The sequence below is a fragment of the Cottoperca gobio genome, chromosome 21 (assembly GCF_900634415.1).
Source record: "Cottoperca gobio chromosome 21, fCotGob3.1, whole genome shotgun sequence".
In the NCBI taxonomy this organism is placed as follows: Eukaryota; Metazoa; Chordata; class Actinopteri; order Perciformes; family Bovichtidae; genus Cottoperca; species Cottoperca gobio.
In genome coordinates, this window is record NC_041375.1 from 10,106,170 (window position 1) to 10,127,269 (window position 21,100).

The 21,100-nt window shown below is 41.0% G+C and overlaps 1 protein-coding gene across 1 annotated transcript in view; it reads left to right on the forward strand.

Annotated features, from left to right (window-relative positions):
* The first annotated feature begins 1,755 nt into the window (after positions 1 to 1,755).
* The window catches only part of dars1 (aspartyl-tRNA synthetase 1), a 31,789-nt gene continuing 12,444 nt past the window's right edge, over positions 1,756 to 21,100 (forward strand). The window contains exons 1-8 of the mRNA XM_029459108.1: positions 1,756 to 1,912; positions 5,149 to 5,251; positions 8,515 to 8,544; positions 8,906 to 8,963; positions 13,146 to 13,238; positions 14,850 to 14,952; positions 19,199 to 19,301; positions 19,856 to 19,936. Of these exons, the coding sequence (XP_029314968.1) occupies positions 1,890 to 1,912; positions 5,149 to 5,251; positions 8,515 to 8,544; positions 8,906 to 8,963; positions 13,146 to 13,238; positions 14,850 to 14,952; positions 19,199 to 19,301; positions 19,856 to 19,936 (594 nt within the window). The 5' untranslated portion in view covers positions 1,756 to 1,889. The remainder of the gene's footprint in view (positions 1,913 to 5,148; positions 5,252 to 8,514; positions 8,545 to 8,905; positions 8,964 to 13,145; positions 13,239 to 14,849; positions 14,953 to 19,198; positions 19,302 to 19,855; positions 19,937 to 21,100) is intronic.

Here is a 21,100-nt window from a genome sequence, read left to right on the forward strand (position 1 = left end):
TCCCATGGATGAATTGCATATCATTTTCTTAATACTAAACCATTATCCCAATAACAAAAGATAATGCTTTTATCCAAATTGTCCAAAGTGTTCTCTTGTGCACAAACAGTACTCAGGGACTCTTTGGGAAGAAACCCTCGCGTGCAAGAAGGTGCCCTTTTATTCATAATAAAGCTTTTGCTCTCTGTGTGTGGTGAGAGAATATGCACTGCTCAACAGCATACACATACATACTGTAAATCTGTGCAATCAAGTTAAAGAAGTGTTTATTTGAGATGGATTAGGCTTTTCTACCATGATAATATTCTCATCATCTCTTGCAAAACATCAATATCAACTTCCTGTGCAAAAATCCAATCTTTCTGATATCTAATATATTAGTTAAACAAACTCATGTGTGTATGTTGAAGTAGGGAAGAGTGTCTTGTTTGCTTTGTGGGTTAAAGGGCAAAGCTGTTGAAATGGACAGGAAACACTTTCTACTGGTGTGTCATTACCAGTGGGCAAATTTCTAATTGCAACTTGAGACTATTGTTCAGTATGTGCAGATGTAAGTTTTGCTGTTGAGATGTATTAAAGTTATGAGCGACAGGGTAATTGCAAAGTTATTTTTAAAGAGCTATTGCAAACTAAGGACGAAAGGAACACAAATACCACAGGTTCCTTTCTGGCAGTGACCTGCTCCACTAATGGTTACATTGTTTTGGTTGGAAAGGGATCAGCAGGAAGGCTGTTTCCTGCATCAGGAGCTCCTTTGGCCAACAGCCTGAGAAAAGCTTTGATGACCCCCTACTGTATTCAAACCACCATCACTCGCTGTGCTCGACCATTCCTGCAAAGGTCACTGGATACCTGGATGCACTTAGTGGACTCGACCGTGGGCGTGAAAGTAATTTCATGCAGTGTCACTTTTAGTGTTCATGTGGATATGTAAAAACTACCCCATGACCACACATGGTGGTGTATGTGTGCATGTTGTTGTATGTGTGAAATGTTGATTTAATTAAAATATTTTAAAATGTCACTTTTATTTATGTACTGTTTGTACCCATTAGTATAGTTGTGTTGGCTTGGTTTTTAGCATGAAGGAACCTTCTAATCAAAATATGTTAGACCACAGACTAGGATTTGCACAAGGTGGTTGTGTGCTTATACCCCTCCTTATTATTTTTGTATATCTGTATATGAAACAGAAAAACATAATTGCATGCAGTTATTATCATTTATTACAGTTTGACATTTGTATCCACCTGCACTCTGGACACATATGATTCAGCCTTTCTTGTAACTATGTCTATTTTCTCATAACATTTCCTTTATCAAAGTAGCCTACTTATTTTCAGAATTTATTTTAAAGTTATTGATAATCCCGTTACAGTAATTGGCATAATATGACCCATTTTTCGTAGCCTATGTGTAATTGTGATCGAGTTGACCCTGAGTTAAAGCCATTTTCCATCAGTTTTTCTTTCTATATTTTTACATTAAAGACCATCAGATCTCGCAGAGAATACATAAAGTATATGATATAATGCAATATAAAAATATAATCAAATATAAGTAAAATAATGTAAAACATTTCATTTTCATTTCTGAATCAGTAGGCATTGATTAGAACAACAACAATCTTGAAATCGTTCAGAAACCAAAACAAACCCTGTTTCCATTATTTTGTCTACCCCATGTGCCGTCCAGAAAATAAGATGGTCGGAACTAGACTTCAGTCAGTCGTTTCTAGTCGGAACCCTAAGCATCTGGTAGTTGGTGTTCCATCAAAACAAGTCCTTACTTCCTGTGCACGTCCATGCTGTAAACAGCTGATGTGGTGCTTCTGCCAGTCAGACAGCCGTGAAACATATTGTCCTCATTCTCCAAAAATATAGCTCAACATGACTAAAGACGAAGTCCAGGGGTAAGAATGGTGTGAAAGTTGTGCGTGTCATAATTGACGTCTCACAGCAACGCGTTAACTATCGTGTGATAACAGTAGTTAGCTAGTAGTAGTTAGCTAGTTAACTAGCTAGCATTACCTAAATATGGAGCAGATTGCATCATCTGACTGTTAAAGTAAATACCTCATGAAGGTTAGGAGCAATATAAAGCTAAACACAAGATTAGTCCATATAATGGCTACTTTGTGTGCAGTTGGGATGTGATATAACACCAAATTACATTAAAGAATCGCTCAGTTTATGAATGGCTTTGCCTAATGAGCGGTTTGCATAGATCATTTACGTGACAAGATGTGACATGTTTTAGGTGTCTGGTGAATTCGTCTTGTAATTACGTGGTTAACATGAATGAAATGTCAGCCTGTGTATTTGCATTATTGAAATCTGACTTCTTATGATTTCGGATAACATCTTGAGTCATATTCCTCCACACTTTAACTGGTTAACAACAATACAACACAATATTTTACGTTCAGTGTTATAAAATGAGTCTGCAAATCCCAACCTGTCAGGTCGTGTTGATGCACATTCCACCGCTGGACTTGTCAGGTTCGTCAGGTCATCGGCCACGTCGTTTTCAGTGTTAAAGTTGGAGTTATGGACAGGAAGGAATGTGTCAAATAAGGTTTTACAAGATACACCGAGTAACCAGTAAACAAACACACCTGTGTGATGCAATACAATATACGAACATAACCCCTTAGTAAATAGTACATTAATACACCTAAAATGTTTGTTTGAGATAACTTCTTTAGTTATGTGTGTGTTACCTCAATTTTATGGTACAAAACAGCTTCATAACAAAAGTTGTTTTATTATTTTGTGCATCACATTTACAAATAGGGAGGAGTATAAATATGCAATACACCTTAAAGTATAATGCAAACCAATACAACAATGTCACAAACCAAAGCTTCGGTGAATTGAATCAAACCCGGTCAACAACATTTTAAAACGTATTTGTTTCAAACATGTAAGATTGTAGGACTCCTGCGTCGGGTTACATTTTAATGTAAAGGGCTTTCAATTGTAACTTGGTGTACTTTACACTACTAAGCCTCATTCAAGGACTGATAACATTTACATTTTTGTATGTGAAACTGCTTTATTCCTTTATTGTCCTTTATGAATACACCTGGTGATGACATCTGTTGATGAGTAAAGGCAGTTTACCAACTGTTGGCAGTTGGTAAATGGGATTCACCGTTTGTGTTTAACTTTGCAACATTTTGCGAAATTAAATTAGCATTTCTTTAGAATGGGCAACCACAAAGTTTGTTTGTGTATTCATTTGACAGCAGATTGGGGTAGTTTGTGGACATTTGCTTCAGACAGCTAGACTCATCTCACTTGCCTGAGGGTGAAAAAGATTGTCTGGTTGCTCCAACCTATAAATACCAGCCCGAGTGCATCTATTAAAAATATTAAGCTACTCATATTTACGTTTTAGGTTGTTTGTTCAATAGATGCAAAACCTCTGCTCTTTCAAAACAGTAAAGAAGCAGAACCATTACACACATAAGAAATATGCCCAACTTTTAGTTATAATTACTTTCAGCGACTTACTAAAAAGCGGTCTTTTGCGCAGTGCAGCAATGTTTTATATTTTAAAATGTTCAGATTTATTCTCATGAAGGAGGTAGAGTGGTCGTCCACCGATCGGAAGGTCAGTGGTTCGATCCCTGGCCCCTGAGGTCAACATGTCGAAGTGTCATTGGGCAAGATACTGAACCCCAAATTGCTCCAGATGGTATAGCCCACGGTGTGTGAATGTTTATCGCTGATTGAGCAGTTGGCACCTTGAATGGAAGCCTCTGCCTCTGAATGAATGGGTAGATGCTGACTTGTGTAAAAGTACGTTGAGAGGTTGCAAAGACTAGAAAAGCTCTATTTAAATGCAGTCCATTTACCATAAAGGATTTGAATCAGAAAAAAAGATCTGCACACGCTTCTAAAAGCTCCCAGCTTAACAGAGATCTAACAGAGATCTCCGTCAGGCATTGTCAAATCATAAAACATGTGTCTGCAGGTCACTGGAACAGCGTTAGTTTTACATTTGGCAGTAAAGGTAGTATAAAACCCGTTCTGAATTCTTCCCTTGTAGGACAAGCTCATCCTCTGTCTGATTTCTGTTTCTTGTTTAGGCTTTATTGCTATGTATAGTTGGCCTTTGGTCTTTGTTATTTCCTGTGACTAAATAGGAGCAATTCTCCTTTTGCTCGTAGGCTTCCTTCAGGTCTAGACACCTGGTCGTTGGGGGAAGCCAAACAGCACTCACTCATTCACCTGCAATGTTGGCACACTATAAGAGTGAATGCAAGTGTGATTTGGAGAAGGGCAAAGTTCAAACTGTTTATAATATAAAGTCTTTGATGTGATCACATGGTGTATTGCAGCTTCTTCTTTTACAGCCTTTTGACCTAAACTATTGGCATGTCACTTCTTCAATAAGTAACAGATACAGCTGTAATGTATGGAGGCCTGCATACATCACTTTATTCTGTTTCTTTTATTAACTAAATATAAATGTAAACATTACTATTGAAAACAATTACAAAATATGAACGTGTACTCTGGTGTGTTTCACTACTGTCTGTCAGTCAGTTGTCTATGGTTTGTATTAGTTTTAAATGATCTACATTCATACATTAGATTGTTTGTTGTAATTGTTACATCTAGATAAGAGCGTAGTGTGTTTAGTCTACTGTCCTGTTGGTGCTACAAAAAAACACTTTACTTTATAGGCAAATGTCAAACGTCTATCAGCACTGACATTGTGTTGTGCAGTGTAGTTTGTCAGTGCCAGTTAGCAATTAAAGACACCTCTCCGTTTAGATAAGACTAAATGTTATCATAATCAGATAATCTGTATTCTTCACAAATGTTATATCGGATTAGGAAGTGTTGCTGAGACTACTGTCTTCTTAAAGCTGTGCTGTTTATCTAGCTAATCTTACTTTCTGACATCTTTGCTTTAAGCCACTCTCCAAACTCCCATCTCTCCATTCACACAGGCTACAGCTGTTTAGTCTGAAATAACAATGGGATTAAAGGTAGCCCAGACTTAGAAGCTGGAGGTGGCGATGGCTCAGGATAAATTTTCCCAGGCAGTCAATAACTTCCTCAAGGGATGCTGGAGAAATAGAAGGTGGAAGTTGACTTAAATGTTTATGTTGTGTACCTCTTCCTGTTTCAGGGCGACGGAGGAGGAGCAGCAGGCTCAGTCAAAGAAAGGCCTGAAGAAACAGCAGAAGGAAGCGGAGAAAGCTGCAAAGAAGGCTGAGAAACAGGCCAAGCTGGTCAGTGTTGTTTTTTTTTTCTCGTTTGTTGTTTAACATCCGTCGTACCCCTCTTACAGCTGGTAAGGCTGTGACGTGCGGTTCTGCAGGGCATTGTGGGTCCAGGAGGGTCGGTTAGCCGCTGGGGGGTGGGGGAAGAAGGAGTATCCATTGTTTAAGTATTTCTGTCATTCTGGCTTTGTTTATGTCGACCCAAACAAAGTGCTATTTTCTTCTACATTGAGTGCACAACATACAAGCAGCTCTTTAAGGCCCTGTCACACACAGCCGTATGCCAGCGCATAAGAAATATCGGCAATACGTGGATATAAATTAAGGGTAAGTTGTGATCGTTCGAAGGACGCATAAGCTTAACATATGTTACGAATAGGTTATCCACTCGTTATCAATACATTGGTTGTAGGGTTCACCGTCAGCCGACGTAGCCTATATCTAACGTACCTCTAACATAGTCACGTAGGTATTCACGTACTATATTTACGTAGGTAAGTATTCACGTACGTATTCCGTATTCACGTATGTCTAACGTCACGTAACGTCTGCATATCTTATGAAGCACACGTCGGGTACGTCCGGTAATTTTGAACATGCTCAAAACATCAGTGTTCAACAACGCACCCCAGCGTAACACAGTGAGCTCTTAACGAATACTACTTATGCCTTACCTTATATCTACGTAAACCAGCGTGTTGCCGATATTTTGTATACTCCATATTTTTGTATATCTTATGCATTTGTTGGGCATTCGTCTGATACATTTTGTATTAGTAAGTGATGCTCTATCAATAGGTTGGACATGCGTATCTGTATATGATCACTTTTCCGATCCGATGAAAAGTTGGACGTATTTGAACTCTGACAAATTTTCATATACGCCGGCATATGTTTCTGCCATACGGATATGTGTGACAGGGCCTTAACATGCAACTCCATGTTGAGAGGGACAGTAAACATTTAACACAGTAAGGGTCACACTCACTACAACTTTCTTGCACTTCAGAAAGTCTTCAGGACACGTGTTTTGGATAAGAGAACCAAAAATCCCAAATATTGTCAAACACTCACTTTATGAACAATGTTTTCAGGTGTAAAATTGTACCTGATTTATTAATGTCAAAGTGAGTGAAAGAGAACAAACTTGCGCAGGACTTTTTGGTCCTTTCATACAGTAAAAATCTCAGTGTCTTTAATGACCCCATCTATAAGAGGCTCAACAGAGTAGCCGTCAATCATGTTTGCAACTGTGTACTGTGTTTCTTCTGTATCCAACAGAGCGTGTGGATCAGTTGCCAGTGCCAAAAGACTTTGAATGCCACATTCTCTTTGTTACTCACAAACGTATCTGAAGTGACAGCGTGCATGCATCTGCATTTCATTGCCACATTTGTCACTGCTTTGGATATTGATGAGCTTTTAAAAACTTTGGGGGACGCATCAAATTCGGATAATTTTTAATGTCCCGATTCTGATGCCAATAACCAAACTCGAGAGTATCGAGTACAAATGTGATAACAGTGGTCTCTTTTTTCCTAATATCCAATCTGTGCAACACTTCCTCTCTGCATAAATATGGGATCATTCTTATGGAAGTTAGCATGAGGCCCTAACTGTAAAACATCTGAACATCCGTCATGCTTTTTAGGTTGCTGCATATTTTGACTATATTATCACGTTCAATTGATCGTACATAGTTTTGTGCTATGGTATACAAATCCAGATCTGACCTGTGATTTGCTGTGATAAAATACGTGATCAGATACGATGCTGCACTTGCTGAGGTAAAAGGTGTCCGCTTAAATATGTTTCCACAGTGCATCTATCCACTTAACCTGTGCGTGGTGGTTCTGTCTTTTTCTCGCTTTTCCCCCTCACAAAGGGAAAACGACCTGCTAACCTAACATTATATTGTGTTTCTTTTACTCCAGTTGCTAAAAGTTTGTTGTTCATAAGATTTAACACCAGTCCTCATATTCTGAGCAACACTTCAGAGCTTATAATATTCATTAATGTTTCCAAAAGACTTCCGGACAAAAAGTGCAAAAAATGTTCTTGTCGAAAAACGACATTGACTAAATCTTTGGGGACATTCTGTCAACACGTCTGGTTTCACAGTAATCGCCTTTCACTGCTTAGACATGTCCTCTCAGTGAAGCCCATGCAGGAAGGGATGAGCAACAGAAGTAGCTTAAAGTATCAAAATGAGCTCACATTAGCTCAGTATTTAATGTGGATTGGTAACGTTTGCCTGATATCCAATTTGCTCAATGAGGTCGGTATCCGGATCAGTGCATCCCTCAATTCCTACTGAAAGCAAAATCTGCAGGATGTAAAAAAGGAAATCTGTATCCACTGTTAGAAAATGTGCCCTCTAGCTTGACACTGGCCTATCCAAGACTAATTAGACCCCCTGTGCATTGGTTGGTCATGATTCGAGAACGGGCTTTTATAGTAAGTATCCTGTCTTCCATACGAATTCACCCAGTCAGCATGTTTCATGGAAATAGCGGGTGTCACTGTTTAATACTCTGGCCATTGCTGCCTATATCAGTGTGGCATAGTAAGCATTGCCTAGGGGAGGACCAGAAAGCTGAGTTGAATGTTCATCAAGTGAGTGTTAGCTTTGTTATTTGCCAATGTGCACTTTTTGTGCTGACACTTGTCACTGTAGTGGCTCCGGTGTGGGCCGGTTGCTTCATGGCCATAGCAGGTCTATATCCAGTTGATCATAAGCTGCAATATCATCCATCATGTGACTGGATTATCATATCAAGGATGGGCAATTCCAATTCACTCCACCGCCACCAGCCATTTCCATACACCAATATCAATTTGCATAGGAAATGGAATTGTAACTTTGCCAAGACTCTGTGTCATCACACTCTGCGAGTCATTTGCTTGAAGTCAGTGCAGAGATAAAGAATCTGTCCACTTACACTGTTTCTATTACAAAGTAATATCTCCTCCTGCCATTACTCATTGTCTATGATGTGTTGGCGCATTAGTAGAAGAGCCGTGCGTCCCAGGAGCTGAGGCTTGGCTCCCGGGCTGAGCTATGATTTATTAATTGTATTCAAATCCCTGATAGCACCAGATGAAAACACAATTTACATGACTGCTGTAGCAAAACGTTTTAAGTTTCTCCATTTGAAGTCAAATGTTTTTGAAAATGCTTAATGTTTTATTTTAATAGATGGTCGTCTTGCTGTTGTTGGCTGGCTGTTTGCAATGCTCTCAAAATCTCTGTTGCGTCTTTTGTGTTTCAGGGGGCCGAGCAGCAGAGCACAGAGGAAGATGTAAGTATCCCCGATGGACCAAAGTACTCGTACCCTGCCTTACTGTCTAACTGTGATTCTGCCTTTGCTTTCACACCTTTGCAACAATTTGCATGCAGATGAATGCACGCTAAAGTTTGTTCTTCTGTTTTCTGTTAAACAATTTTCTCCTAAATTCGTGATAAGCCTGATTATCTGTTCTGTGTGGTTGTTATCTCGGATGTGGTAGACAGACAGACGCTTGTAAAATTAAAGTGGTAGAGTTGCTTCTGAGAACAATGGAGTTGAGACGCACACTCTAAAAGTGGTTTGATGTTTTATTTATCTGTTTGATCACATGGCTGATCTCGACTGCTGAGATGTTCTGCTGTAATTCTTTCAGGACTTTGCCAAGGACAGATATGGTGTGCCGGCTATGGTCCAGTCCCAACAAAAACTGGGTTAGTATGAAAGTTCTAACCTCTCTTTAGATATGTTTTAGTATATGTATTTCTGTGCCAGCTGTCAATGTTGCTGCTCTCTATAGTGCTGTGGTAAAAGGCCCGGAGGTATAACAAGCTGGGAATACCGTCTGGATCTCTAGTTTTTGAAAAGTGATGTTGTAGCTGCAGCAACTCTGTACAAGACGGTCTATTAACCCTTTGCTGGCTGACACTTAAGAAAAAACAATTATTTAAATGATTGCCTAATTAGATGAATCAGCCCTGTTTATTTTTAGCACGGTTGGTTATAACTATGTATTTCATTGAAATAGACATGTAGCAAATATTGTATGGGGGTTTAAGCTAGTAGGGGGTTAAAAGGGGGACACACGGTAGAACTGTGCTCATAGCAATGTCTATATGTCCACCTCTATTTCTTCATCTTCTTCGTGTTATTCTGATTTTCACAGTTTGTACAAGAATAAGAATCTATGCACTCTAGTTCAGCAAGCAGGCAAGGACACTTGCTCCCATTTAAACCGTCTTTATCAGTGCAGTACAGATGAGTCAGGTCTCGAACCTCAACTGGAGCAGGTGCCTGAGTGAACAAAGTCTGAGTGATGCCTCCATCATCGCAAGCAGACCAGCCATGGCCTATTGGTTTAATCTCTACTTGGTTTGGGATGTGACTCTGACACCAAATCCGTGTTTGGTATTTGGCGCGAAGGACATGTTGTTTGAAGGAGTCCTCCGTAGGGGGAAGCATTGATGCTGACTTGTCTGTCGTCGTTGCAATGATTTAGCGCAACTCATCAAGGGTATCGGCGTTCTTTCCCTTCTTCCCGTACAATAGTAGGGCATAGGTGCGAGCTACAGTCACTGTCGTCGACGTTATCCTCATGGAAGGTCTTTAACTGTGATAGAATGTCTGCATTGTTCACCAGTTTAGAATAGGCAGTCTTCTTGCCTATTCTGTTCAACGAACATATGTCGCATCCTGTCAGGGCATGGGCAGCAGGGAGACACTCACAAACTGTCGGGCCAAGTTCATTTGCAATTCAGATGTAATCATACTGGAATGTAGCGCTCCTTTCCAGAATGCCCAGCATACATATACACATGTTCAGCTAATTGTCCTCTGCTGAAGTAGTAGACTAGTAAGACTAAGACATCGGTATCATCGCAACAAATTATGATCCTATTATGGTCCTCTGACAGGCTGCAAGCATGCAGGATCAAGGGATGACACACCAGATGGGTTAACGGTTAACGGTTAACGGTTAACGGTTTAGAGTTGCAACTTTCTTCAGAGCGTCACCGATGCTCACCTCACTGGAACAAACTAGATCGGACTTGCTAGCCTGGGCTATAAATAACATATTATCATCAAAGCGTTTCTTCAGCTTCTCCTTAAGCTTCCATGAGGGATAGTGACTTGGATCAATGCTAGTACTATAAGGTCTACCTTCATTGAGTATCTCAATATATCGTTCATGTAGGGAGGACAATGTTACAAGCGTTCTGGTTTTTGAGAGTATGGTGTTCTCGATTTCCTCACTCAAGCACAAAACTGCTTTATCGTAATCATTCAGAGACTTCTGTGTTTCAGCCTTGGTCCGGTCAGCCTTGATATTTCGCTGTGAAACATACCGACTGTAACATGACCTGTGGTATTTAGCGTCGTATGCAAACAAGTCTGGATATGACAACATACGCATGTGAATCTTGTCATCGGGATCTGACCTTTCCAAAGCTGCTGTGATAATGCGTTCATGGGTTGAAGCCCCAGTGCCGGTAGTAATGTTTGTCAACTTTTCTTTCCTAGTTTTCGATGTCCCACAGATGAAACGGTCTGTTCTTATATTAAACGTAGATGTTTCTGTTCGCTGAAGTCAAGTCACTAGCCGTGCTCCCTGTTGAACTAGGGCCAGCCTCATGTCGTACATACTTTAGGTTACTTGATGGCGTATACCAAGCGCTGCATTTCGTGTGGTATCTAACTGTAACAGTTTGATTTAGAATGCCATCTTTGATATCAGAAAGCCTATCATGTACATCATCTTGACGGATTTCCGCAGCATAAATGACAGCTTTGATTCCCTCCAGTGTTGGGTTTTTTACAAATGGAGAGTCTGCATTGAAGGGGTGACGACATATCAAACAGTTGTCACTGCTGCTTGCACGTCTCCTTTTCTCGGGTGGTTCTTGGATGAGGTCCATATTAGTTCCTGAATAGATGAGAGAAATGAATATCCTTATAGATTATCATAACACAGAAATAGTATAATGTGGCAGAAGATGAAAAGGGGCTCAATTTAATGAGATACCGTACCGGAGGTATAATCAAGCCGAGACTGGTCTCATTTAAATCATCTGTATTGTTGGTCAGAAGTTGCTTAATTTTGGTCGAAAATTAACACATTTTGGGCATAATGTTTGGCCCATTAACCCCCTACCAGCTTAAAACCCCATAAAATATATTGCTACATGTCTATTTCAATGAAATACATAGTTATAACCAACAGTGCTAAAAATAAACAGGGCTGATTCATCTAATTAGGCAATCATTGAAATAATCGTTTTTTCTTAAGTGTCAGCAAGCAAATGGTTAATAGACCGTCTTGTACAGAGTTGCTGCAACTACAACATCACTTTTCAAAAACTAGAGATGCAGACAGTAAAAATGAGACCATTCCCAGCTTGTTATACCTCCGGTAGGGGTATCTCCTTGAATAGAGCCCCTTTTAAGGTTCAGCCACAGCACTACTGATCCAAACATGTGTCTGCACAATGTCAGCATAGTGAAGGAAAGATGTGCATTTCAGAAAAATGTATTCATCCATTGTCACAAACAAATTCCCAGAATACTGTTCTGGTTAATACGGTTTGTACACAGTTAGCACAAAGACTTCCTTTGCTTTGAACAGGCGTGTATTTGTTCTATATTTTCCAGGTACCAGTGTCGAGTGTTTTTTTTTGTTTCCTTTCGTATCTGTGTGCTGCTTTATTCTCAATTTCCTGTCAATCATCTGACACTTACCAGAAGTGAAAGGCTCTTAAAAACTCACATCTCTACACACTGCTCTTATTTTATTTGATGTATTTGGCTCTGCCTTACCAAGGATAGTAGTTAATTTAAAGATTTGCTTAACAATGTGAGCGAGGCTACGATAGCGAGGTTGATTTAAGATCACTCCTTCCTTCTTCTTGTATTGCAAATCATTCATTTAAAAGCCACACATGCATCAGCCCTGTGTTGGGAAACGCAGGTTTGAACATGGATGCTTGGGTGCAAAGGGTTAAACGGCATATTTCAACCCAACATCTACTCTCCAGGGGAGGAAATTAACATGATGAAAAATATGCCATCCTGAAATGGAGAGCATGCAACAACTCTCAAATGATGTGTTTGGATACAAGATGACATCCCGATCCAGAACTTCTCAGATTACTGTACCTTAGTCTGGCTGTCAAAAGATACAGATAACATGTTTACAGGTGATACACATCATGATGCTTCTGGTCTGTTCTCTCAACACGATTGCAGCGGTGATAATTGCAGTAACTAATAGTGTGTGATAGCTCCCGGATGAAAGAGGCAGCAGGCGGACCTGTCGAGGTCGTCCATCTGTCTGGATGCTTTCAGCTCCAGTGGCAGCAAACAAACTAGGGCCTCCCTCACCTGCATGCCAAGCCCAACCACTGGGACAGGGTTGGGGGTTGTGGGGGTGGGAAGGGGTGTAGGGTGGAGGGTGGAGGGTTTTAGGGCTTTCATGTGGGTTGACGTGGCGTTCTCAGCCAAAAGGGCGGCTCTGTTTTCTCTGGTGTAGCCTCAGTGTCTGCTGCTTCTGCTCGCTGATAATGAGGAGAAAGCATGCCTCTGAGTGACACAGGTGAAACTAGAGTCAATTTGTCATGAAGCCCACAGAGAATGGGTTAGTTAGACAGCTTTTCAGCAGCCCTCCTAGTATGTCTTATTTATTAGGCACGTCTGTAATTTGAGCATTTTATTGTGTGTATGTCTGCACACGCACATGCTCGCTTATTCACATTTCTTTCTGCCTCTGGGAGTGTGCAGCGGGGGGGGGGGGGGGGAGTAAGAGGGCTGATAGATTCTTTACTCAGAGGTGGGGAAACAGAGCAAGAAAAAGTGCTTTGAAGTAATACATTTGTGTATGTGTGTGTGTGTGTGGGTGGCAGACAGGGTGCTGGTGCGGATCCAAAACCTTACTCCCGAGAAAGCTGACCAGCTGATCTGGCTGCGTGCCCGAATCCACACCAGCAGAGCCAAAGGTGAGATCACCCTCCCGTCTTTGTTTGCTTTTTTTTTCAGTTTAGAGCTGCTTTCTTTGTGCGAAAGACACAAAGAGCCTAGATTATAGATGGATAGATGACCCCTGTGATAATCCTTGGTGTACTAAAGTGAAATGTCTCAAACTTCTGCCCTTGGGCAAATTCTCCACTTCACACCTTTCTCTTCAAGAATAAACCGCAGTACCTGTTGCCTTTGACTTGCTTTTTAGATTTCCCATGATCAAGATGATATCTAGGGCTGTCACTAATGACTCATTTTCTATTGATTATATATTCTATTGATCTATCGACTTTCTTTTACCGATGAATCTAAACCACAAAAAAATCTAACTGACCATTTTATTTTGCCAAACTATGTTATAGTATAATGCAGCACAAAACAAAATGTAAACAAAGGTTTACAGAACAAAGAGCAAAACTATCTGTTTAAACCGGCAACTCCAACATGCCAAAAAAAGAGGGCTTACTATTTATGTCGGTAGTGCAACTCCAAAAGAAATCCAAGTTTCTATTAAAGCCCTTATCAAAGTAAAAATGTACCTTCTGCATATTAAACTAAGTGCAGCATGAGAAAGAGAGGAGAAAAACAAATCTGTTTAAAATATTGATACCGACGTATTCTCGGCATAGTCATCAATTCCCCCGACTAATCGCCGCAGCCCTACTGATTTCACTCTTCTGGCTGATCAACACTGTGGGTCAGAAACTAAAGAAACAGGCAGCTTTTATTGCGAAATTCAAAACCAAACTCTACCCCTGTATATAACTTTTTCTACCATATGTACCTCCTGTGGGAGTTCTTTTCCCATTCCTTTCATGTTAAGCAGAGTTTGACAACTTGAACTTATCATTGTCAGACTTAGCATGTCAGTGCCAACTGGAAGCTCAGATAACCTCTATTTGTCAGGTTCCAGCAACTGGCAGCCAATAAATTGCTCTATTTGAATACAATGAACCCACTCAGCCTTGCCAGGTTATTAAATCTCTGTATCAACGCCAAACTTGTGATTACAAATAAATTGAGGTCTGAATGATTATCTTTGGCCCATTTCCTTTCAAGATAACTTCCAGAGTCAAGAGTCACTTCCCCTTTACTTATGTCTTTATTCTCTGCTCGCTGTAAGGATGTCCGTGTGAGCAGAATAACATCCTGATATGGTCTGGGATGAGGTGCATCTGTTGGTGGGATTTTGGCATTGCTATTATCCCCACCACCCACCCTCTTCTCACAGACAACAAACATCAAAGTACCTGGGTGGTCTGACTGTCTACTGCCCAGAGGTTTTGTTGGCTAGCTTGTTTGCACTCTTCCTATGTGTGTGTGTTTGCTAGGAAGGTAGCAATCACACTTCCTCCACACAGTGCTCTTCAAAGAGAAGACAAATGTTTGACACTTTACCTGTAGATGACAGGGAAGATCCTTCCAGCTGGGGGATACCTTCATCATCTGGAGTGACACGTAGACCTTTGACTGAACGAAAGCACAGTGCTTCAGAGAGCTCACCCAAGCTTTTTCTGTGACAAGCCTGTTAAGCTTGCATAAAAGAGATCTTAACAGCCCGGCTCTATTTGTTATTGTTTTGTTTTCAGGGAAGCAATGCTTCTTGGTCCTGCGTCAGCAGCAGTACAACGTGCAGGCACTGGTCGCAGTGGGAGATCGTGCCAGCAAGCAGATGGTCAAGTTTGCCGCAAAGTGAGTACCGAGACTGCTCTTCCTGCCAGTGAGGGTGCAAACAATGGTGGGAAAACCCTGGGCCCTAATCGTCCACCGATCCATTTTCACACATTCCGAGTGAGGTGGAAGGTGGGGAAATCAATCTCTTTTCACTTGACAACAAAAGCTGGCTGTTAACATGGCGGGTTACAGTTGTTTGTTAATGGAGCGGTTCCTGTCTAGATGGCAAATACAGCAGCTTGGATCAGAGGAGGAGGAAATACTTAAGAGCCGAGCATCATTATTCATGTTTGCAGCCAAATTGTAGTCCATTACTGGTAGACTGTGAATGAACGTGACTATCGGCAGATATGCACTTTATTAAAAGCTCTGAAGGGGGAGGGCTGATGTAGTACCACTTCAGGCTGACATTTGATGTTCACAAGGTGGCTCTTTTGTAAAATTGTACTTTAAATAGGACGTAACATATTTCATGTAATGTTCCTAAACATACAGTGCATTCATCAGCATCTGCTTTCCATTACTACCATTGTTTGATGAATTCATTGTATTTGTAAATGGGGAAGAACATCATTTCCATGTGTTACTTAAATGGCACGTCCTCAGATATTGTTAAATTAGACAAAGGGCAACACCCACAACTGCAATCTTCCAGACCAAAACGGTAGTTAGGACATTGGCTAATAAAGAAGTTAGGTAAGGCAGTTTTATTTATAAAACAAGTTTCATACACAGGCACGTTCAAGGTGCTTAAGCAATGTACAGATTGCAGCAATTATCGTAGCCTTACAGCCTTGTGAAAAGCTGCCATTAAGACTGAAGATGGAACAAGTGTCTGCGGTTTCATACTCCCAGAGAATCTTAAAAAGCGTTGAAATAAATCAGTTTGATTACCATTAACAGCACATCACTGCTGACACACCTTTTTGTTCCAGACAGTGACCTCACACCCACGAGTGTCTCTCCTCCGCCTTTCAAGTTCCCTGATCATTAACTAGCAAAACAGTAGCTACAAAACAGTCAGCATCACAGAATTAAAAACAACCGTATATTAGATGGCATCTACAACAAAATAGATATCTCTGTATTTCACGTAATGCCAGAAACATACATTCCTTACAGCCAGATTCATTAATAAACATGCACTAATTGGTGCAGGAGTTTATGTACACACCTGCGTGAGTCATATGTAAACGAGTCAGAGCTGCTAAACGTTTGATGAATTCTCAAATGTGCAGAAATTACCATTTTACACACGTTTATTATACTCATGTATAATAGGAGCCTCTTGGTGGTTTGTTGAGGTTTACAGGAAAGTAAACTCAAACATTTTTCTACTGAGGGCGCGGCCACTACTGCTCAGACCCGAGCTTTGACCTCTGCTGCCAGAACACACTGACCCCACTTATTTAGAAATGTTAGAATCCCCTGACCGCTTGTATTTCCCCTCAGTCACGCAGACCTGCTCCAAGCGCTGAACACAGGCATAGAAAGCTACTACATGTTGTTCGATATTGTAGAAAGAGGGTTCTGCATGTCACAGGATATTGTGTTGGACAGATATTGCACCCACAGATATTGAAATGTAGGTACGATGGACATCGTACCTACATTTCAATATATTTGTGTAACTGTCGGATGATTTATTTCAACCGTTGTCTCAATCTGGTTCTGCAAAGTTGTGGTCGGGCAGTTGGATCGTTGTGCAATGCACTGTGACCTAACGGAGCGGGTGAAAGTGACACTGTCGTCAAAACAACACAGTCTTAAAACAGTGAAGTCACGCTACACTGCAACAATTTACCAAGAGGGTTTCTGAGTGTTGCTGCTAGGACCTAAATGTTTTTGTGCTTTTTATATTTCAATCTTTATTAACAGGTGGCACTATCAGTTCCTGTGGATTACTGGCCCACGTCTAGTTTCACACACTTTGTCTGATGATTGACAAGCTGAGTAAGACCCTGGATTACAAGTTAATCCTCTCATAATCAAAGTCTCCTTTCCCATATAGTATGTCCAAGTCATCTTCCTCTGTCACACAATTTAATTACGTGATCTTCAGGCTCCGCAACCTTTACTCCATTCCTTAGGAGTGCTGAGTGTAAAGCAGAAGGGAACTGTGGCTGATTTGGCTTCCTAAACTGGAATCATAAACCTGTCTGGTTGGTGGTGTACTTTAACATTTGTAGGTTTGATTTAATCCTGAATAACCTGATTCAGTCAGAGCGCAAATTTCTTTTAGTTCACCCCTCTCCTTTCCTCCACTCTGTCTCTGACTGTAGGTGTGTGTCGCCGCCCTTCGCGGAGTACAGCGGAGGAGGGAATGTGAATGCGCAAAGCGAAACAATTTTTTTTAATGAATATGTATTGTTTTGCGACCCCAAACTATTGAAGACATATGTTCTAGACCAAGCGATTAATCAGTTAATCTAGAAAATAATCATAAATCGCAGCCCTCGTTTGAAAGCCGCTACTCACTTTGTTTAAAAGACCCAACAGCAGAGCTGATGCCCTTACACTGAAACAGTAGCAGGTGTTCTACATGAGAACGTTGTTCTGCCTGTGTTTGCAGCCTAGGTCTTTGCTGAATCTTTCATCTTTTCATCTTTGTCTTTTTGTTCGCCTCTGCAGAAGGGAGTTCAAAAGTTTTGCAGGATAATAAGAGTTTGAGTGAGATCTGTGGGTCGTGGAGAGTAATGGTTGCCACCGGTACTCGTTTGTGTGCCTCTGAAAGGATTGTTGAAAGCATCCACTATGTGTAGGGTCTTTCACCTATTGGGATTGGGATTGGGATTGGGATTGGGATTGGAATTGGGATTGGAAAGTCAGTCTAGTGAGTTCTGCTTGCCTATTACGTTGTTTAGTGATGCATTAGGAGCTGAATTAACGGCCATGTGTGTGTTGTCTTCCTGGGACATTGATTCCGTATGAAAGCAGTCTCTCTCCCTCTGTATCGTATTTCTTATCTCTATGTGATATTGTCAACTCTGTCTGGAGTTAATCAGTCTATTTCCCTCAGCATGTGCTGAATGTGTTGTCGCCAGCCTCTTGGCCATTCAGCGGAGGTTATTAATGTTGGGATTTATTTATCCAACTGATCTCCTACTTGAGGGGAAGGAATATGTCGGCAGCTGTCATGGGGCTGAAGGGACAGCAGTACCCCAGTGTTCAGTCCCTCATTACTGCTTTTTAATGAGGAGGAGTGAAGGATTACAGAGGGTTTCACAGCTGGCCTTGAACTGCATGAGAGTCAGTGTTCCTCTTATCTCTGATGATGCTCTGGGTTTCAGTGAGAAACCTGTGTTGGAAGATGTAGGAGCCTATGGTGACACAATTAGAAATGGTCTCCCTTCACATGCTGTAGTTTACTTTATATCCTGTATAATGGGGGGAATTGTTACCCCTGGGGTCAATATCAAACTGTGTTTGTTGTTGAACTAGGTACTTTCTATAAAAGTCATCATCATCTGTAAAAGGATGTAAGCTGCAACCCTTTTGCAACAAGTTTTCTCAAAGCTCAACAATCCCCTCCTAACTCGCCTGCTTCTATTCTTTTACTTCTCCTTCTTGACTGATATACAATTAATAAGGACATTTGAACTTTGTGAAAATGCACTTTACTATAAAGCATCCTGTCATCTGCCTTGAAATTGGCAGGTGCTGGGGTAATAGTCCACACCCCATTTGATAGACATTTGGGTTAAGTAGAGCCTTTATACCTCTCAAAATCACAATGTCATGCCACTGGAGATTTTTCTAAAAGCAACAAATAAAATGGGCTAGTGTGTAAAATTGGGCTGTAATGGTGTATTTTTGAGGCCAAATCAGTCTAAAGTGAGATGTGTGGAAACGGTGACATCATATTCCAAACCTGCTGCAACCTGTTTGCTTGAGCCCAACGTAAGAGACACATGTTTGTGTCAAGCAGAGAAAGGAGGCTAGCAGTTTTATTATGAAAGACACAAGATTGTGGTATCTCAACTTGCCCCTTTCCCCCCGTTGGTTACTGTCACCGCGGCAGTTGTATTTTTTGAGTCTGTGGTGGTTTGCGGTGGTGGGGGGGACTTCTTGTCGTCAACTCACCACCCAATTCAAAGTCACTCAACCATATCCCACACTACCCACTGAACATCACGCCATAAAAATGAATCATCAGCCAGTTTAATGTAAATATTGTTCTCGGGTTAGCCTCCAACACAGATGGGTTTTGTTTTGTAAGTGCGATCTGTTGTTTACACTCCACTCTCCCAACTGTCTCCACCAGCATCACCAAGGAAAGCATAGTAGACGTGGAGGCGTCGGTGAGGAAAGTGGAGCAGAAGATCGAGAGCTGTTCCCAGCAGGATGTGGAGCTGCACATCGAGAGGGTGGGAAAACTTTTCACTGCAATCATCAAACACACACACACACACACACACACACACACACACTGTTCACTCAATACAGTTCATGATCATTAGTTACTCCAGAATATCACATGTGCTTATGTTGTACTTGGTACACTATACTAGTTGCACTTAAGGTAGCGAATACATAACATTTGAGGGACGGGAGACCACACATTAGGCACACACTCCAACATAATGTAATCCAATGCAACACCACAAACGCTCTAAAAAGAGAGAAGAACAACATAAATGTGATCAACATGTTGCAGGGCTCAGTGTATTGTATTAGATTCTACAGGTTGTTTTATTACGTTTGTATCCACCAACTGTACATAATAGTTCAAACAACTAGATTTAACACAGTCGGTGTCACAGATGAGTTTTTAACAGATGAGGCTGGTTTCTTTCACTTTTACTTGTTATGTCAGTATGTGGACTCCTGGTACTTTCCATTGTCAGAACATCGAGAGTGGAAACGTTGGTGGTTTGTCACGCTCTGAATTTTAATGTTGTTTGTTTCTTTCCCCTCTCAGATTTTTGTCATCAGCCAGGCAGAGCCTCGTCTCCCCCTGCAGTTGGAAGATGCCGTCAGGCCTGATGGAGAGGGGGAAGAGGTGAGGATGAACGTAGGGATGGATGAGAGTGCATGGAAAGCGTGCTTCCCTCAAATTCTCACTACTCGCACTCCAATGCTATTTTCTCCCCTGTGCCTGCTAATGTGAAGTATTGGCGGACACCCAAGGCTGATCTTATTGGATCAATGAAGCAATGCACAGCGCCTCACACTGATTGTAGACAGTAGGTATGTGATTAATCCACTCTTCAGGATCCACTATGTGATGTGGTTTGGCTGAAAAACTAAATCCAAACATCAACAATTTAGGAAACTTGGAATGGTACATCAAGTGCACGTTCTCAAGGGTTTCGGTGTCCTGTCAGGTAAAAAGAATCTGCATGTAATGCTAATGAGACAGCTCAGTCTCAGCCAGACAAAGTAAAACATTGGCTCCAGACTGCTTTAATTAGAAACAATTCTGACTTCAACTTTTCAGTGTGAGAAACAGGAACTGAATGTGTTGAGAGTCCAGTGTCTAATACTCATGATGTACATGGATAGGTTTGGTCAGACTATGCAATGACCTCTAATCAACTATTAGACCTTGATGTATACTTTATATTAAAAGCTTAATTGCAGAATATCCATGCATGGACTAACTTCGTCCTTCAAAAAGAGAAGAATTCAGTAAGGAGAATAGATATCCATGTTTTTGGCAGACTCAAGGATTGTAATTAAACCTGGTTAAATTAAACAAGATCAAGAGCAGAATGGCTTACACTGATTAACATCACATTCAGTGAGTAACATCAACACCATGCAAACTGTGATTTCATCACGCAGTGTCGGCAGCCGGCAGCCAGGGCTTCTGAACTCCAATTATGAAGATATGTGCATTGATAATGAATCATTTGAGAGAATCGTGATGCATTTAGGAAGTCGTTATATTTCTCACCCACAGTTTAGGTACCTATTTTTAAAGCTTGTCAAAATTGGAGAAGCCAGCAAGAGTAAACTAGATCTTTTTTTAAATGATCCATGCAAAGGAACAGCCCTATTCGGCCAACTCTTTTCCATTAAGAGCAGCAGCACTAGCTGCAGAAATCGCTAAATCCGCCAAGTTGTCAACACGGACTGACTGTCCCTTCAGGCCTGCCTCCAAAGCCACTCATTATCATAATGAACTTAAACCACAAACATGGCTATTAGTACTTACAGCTGT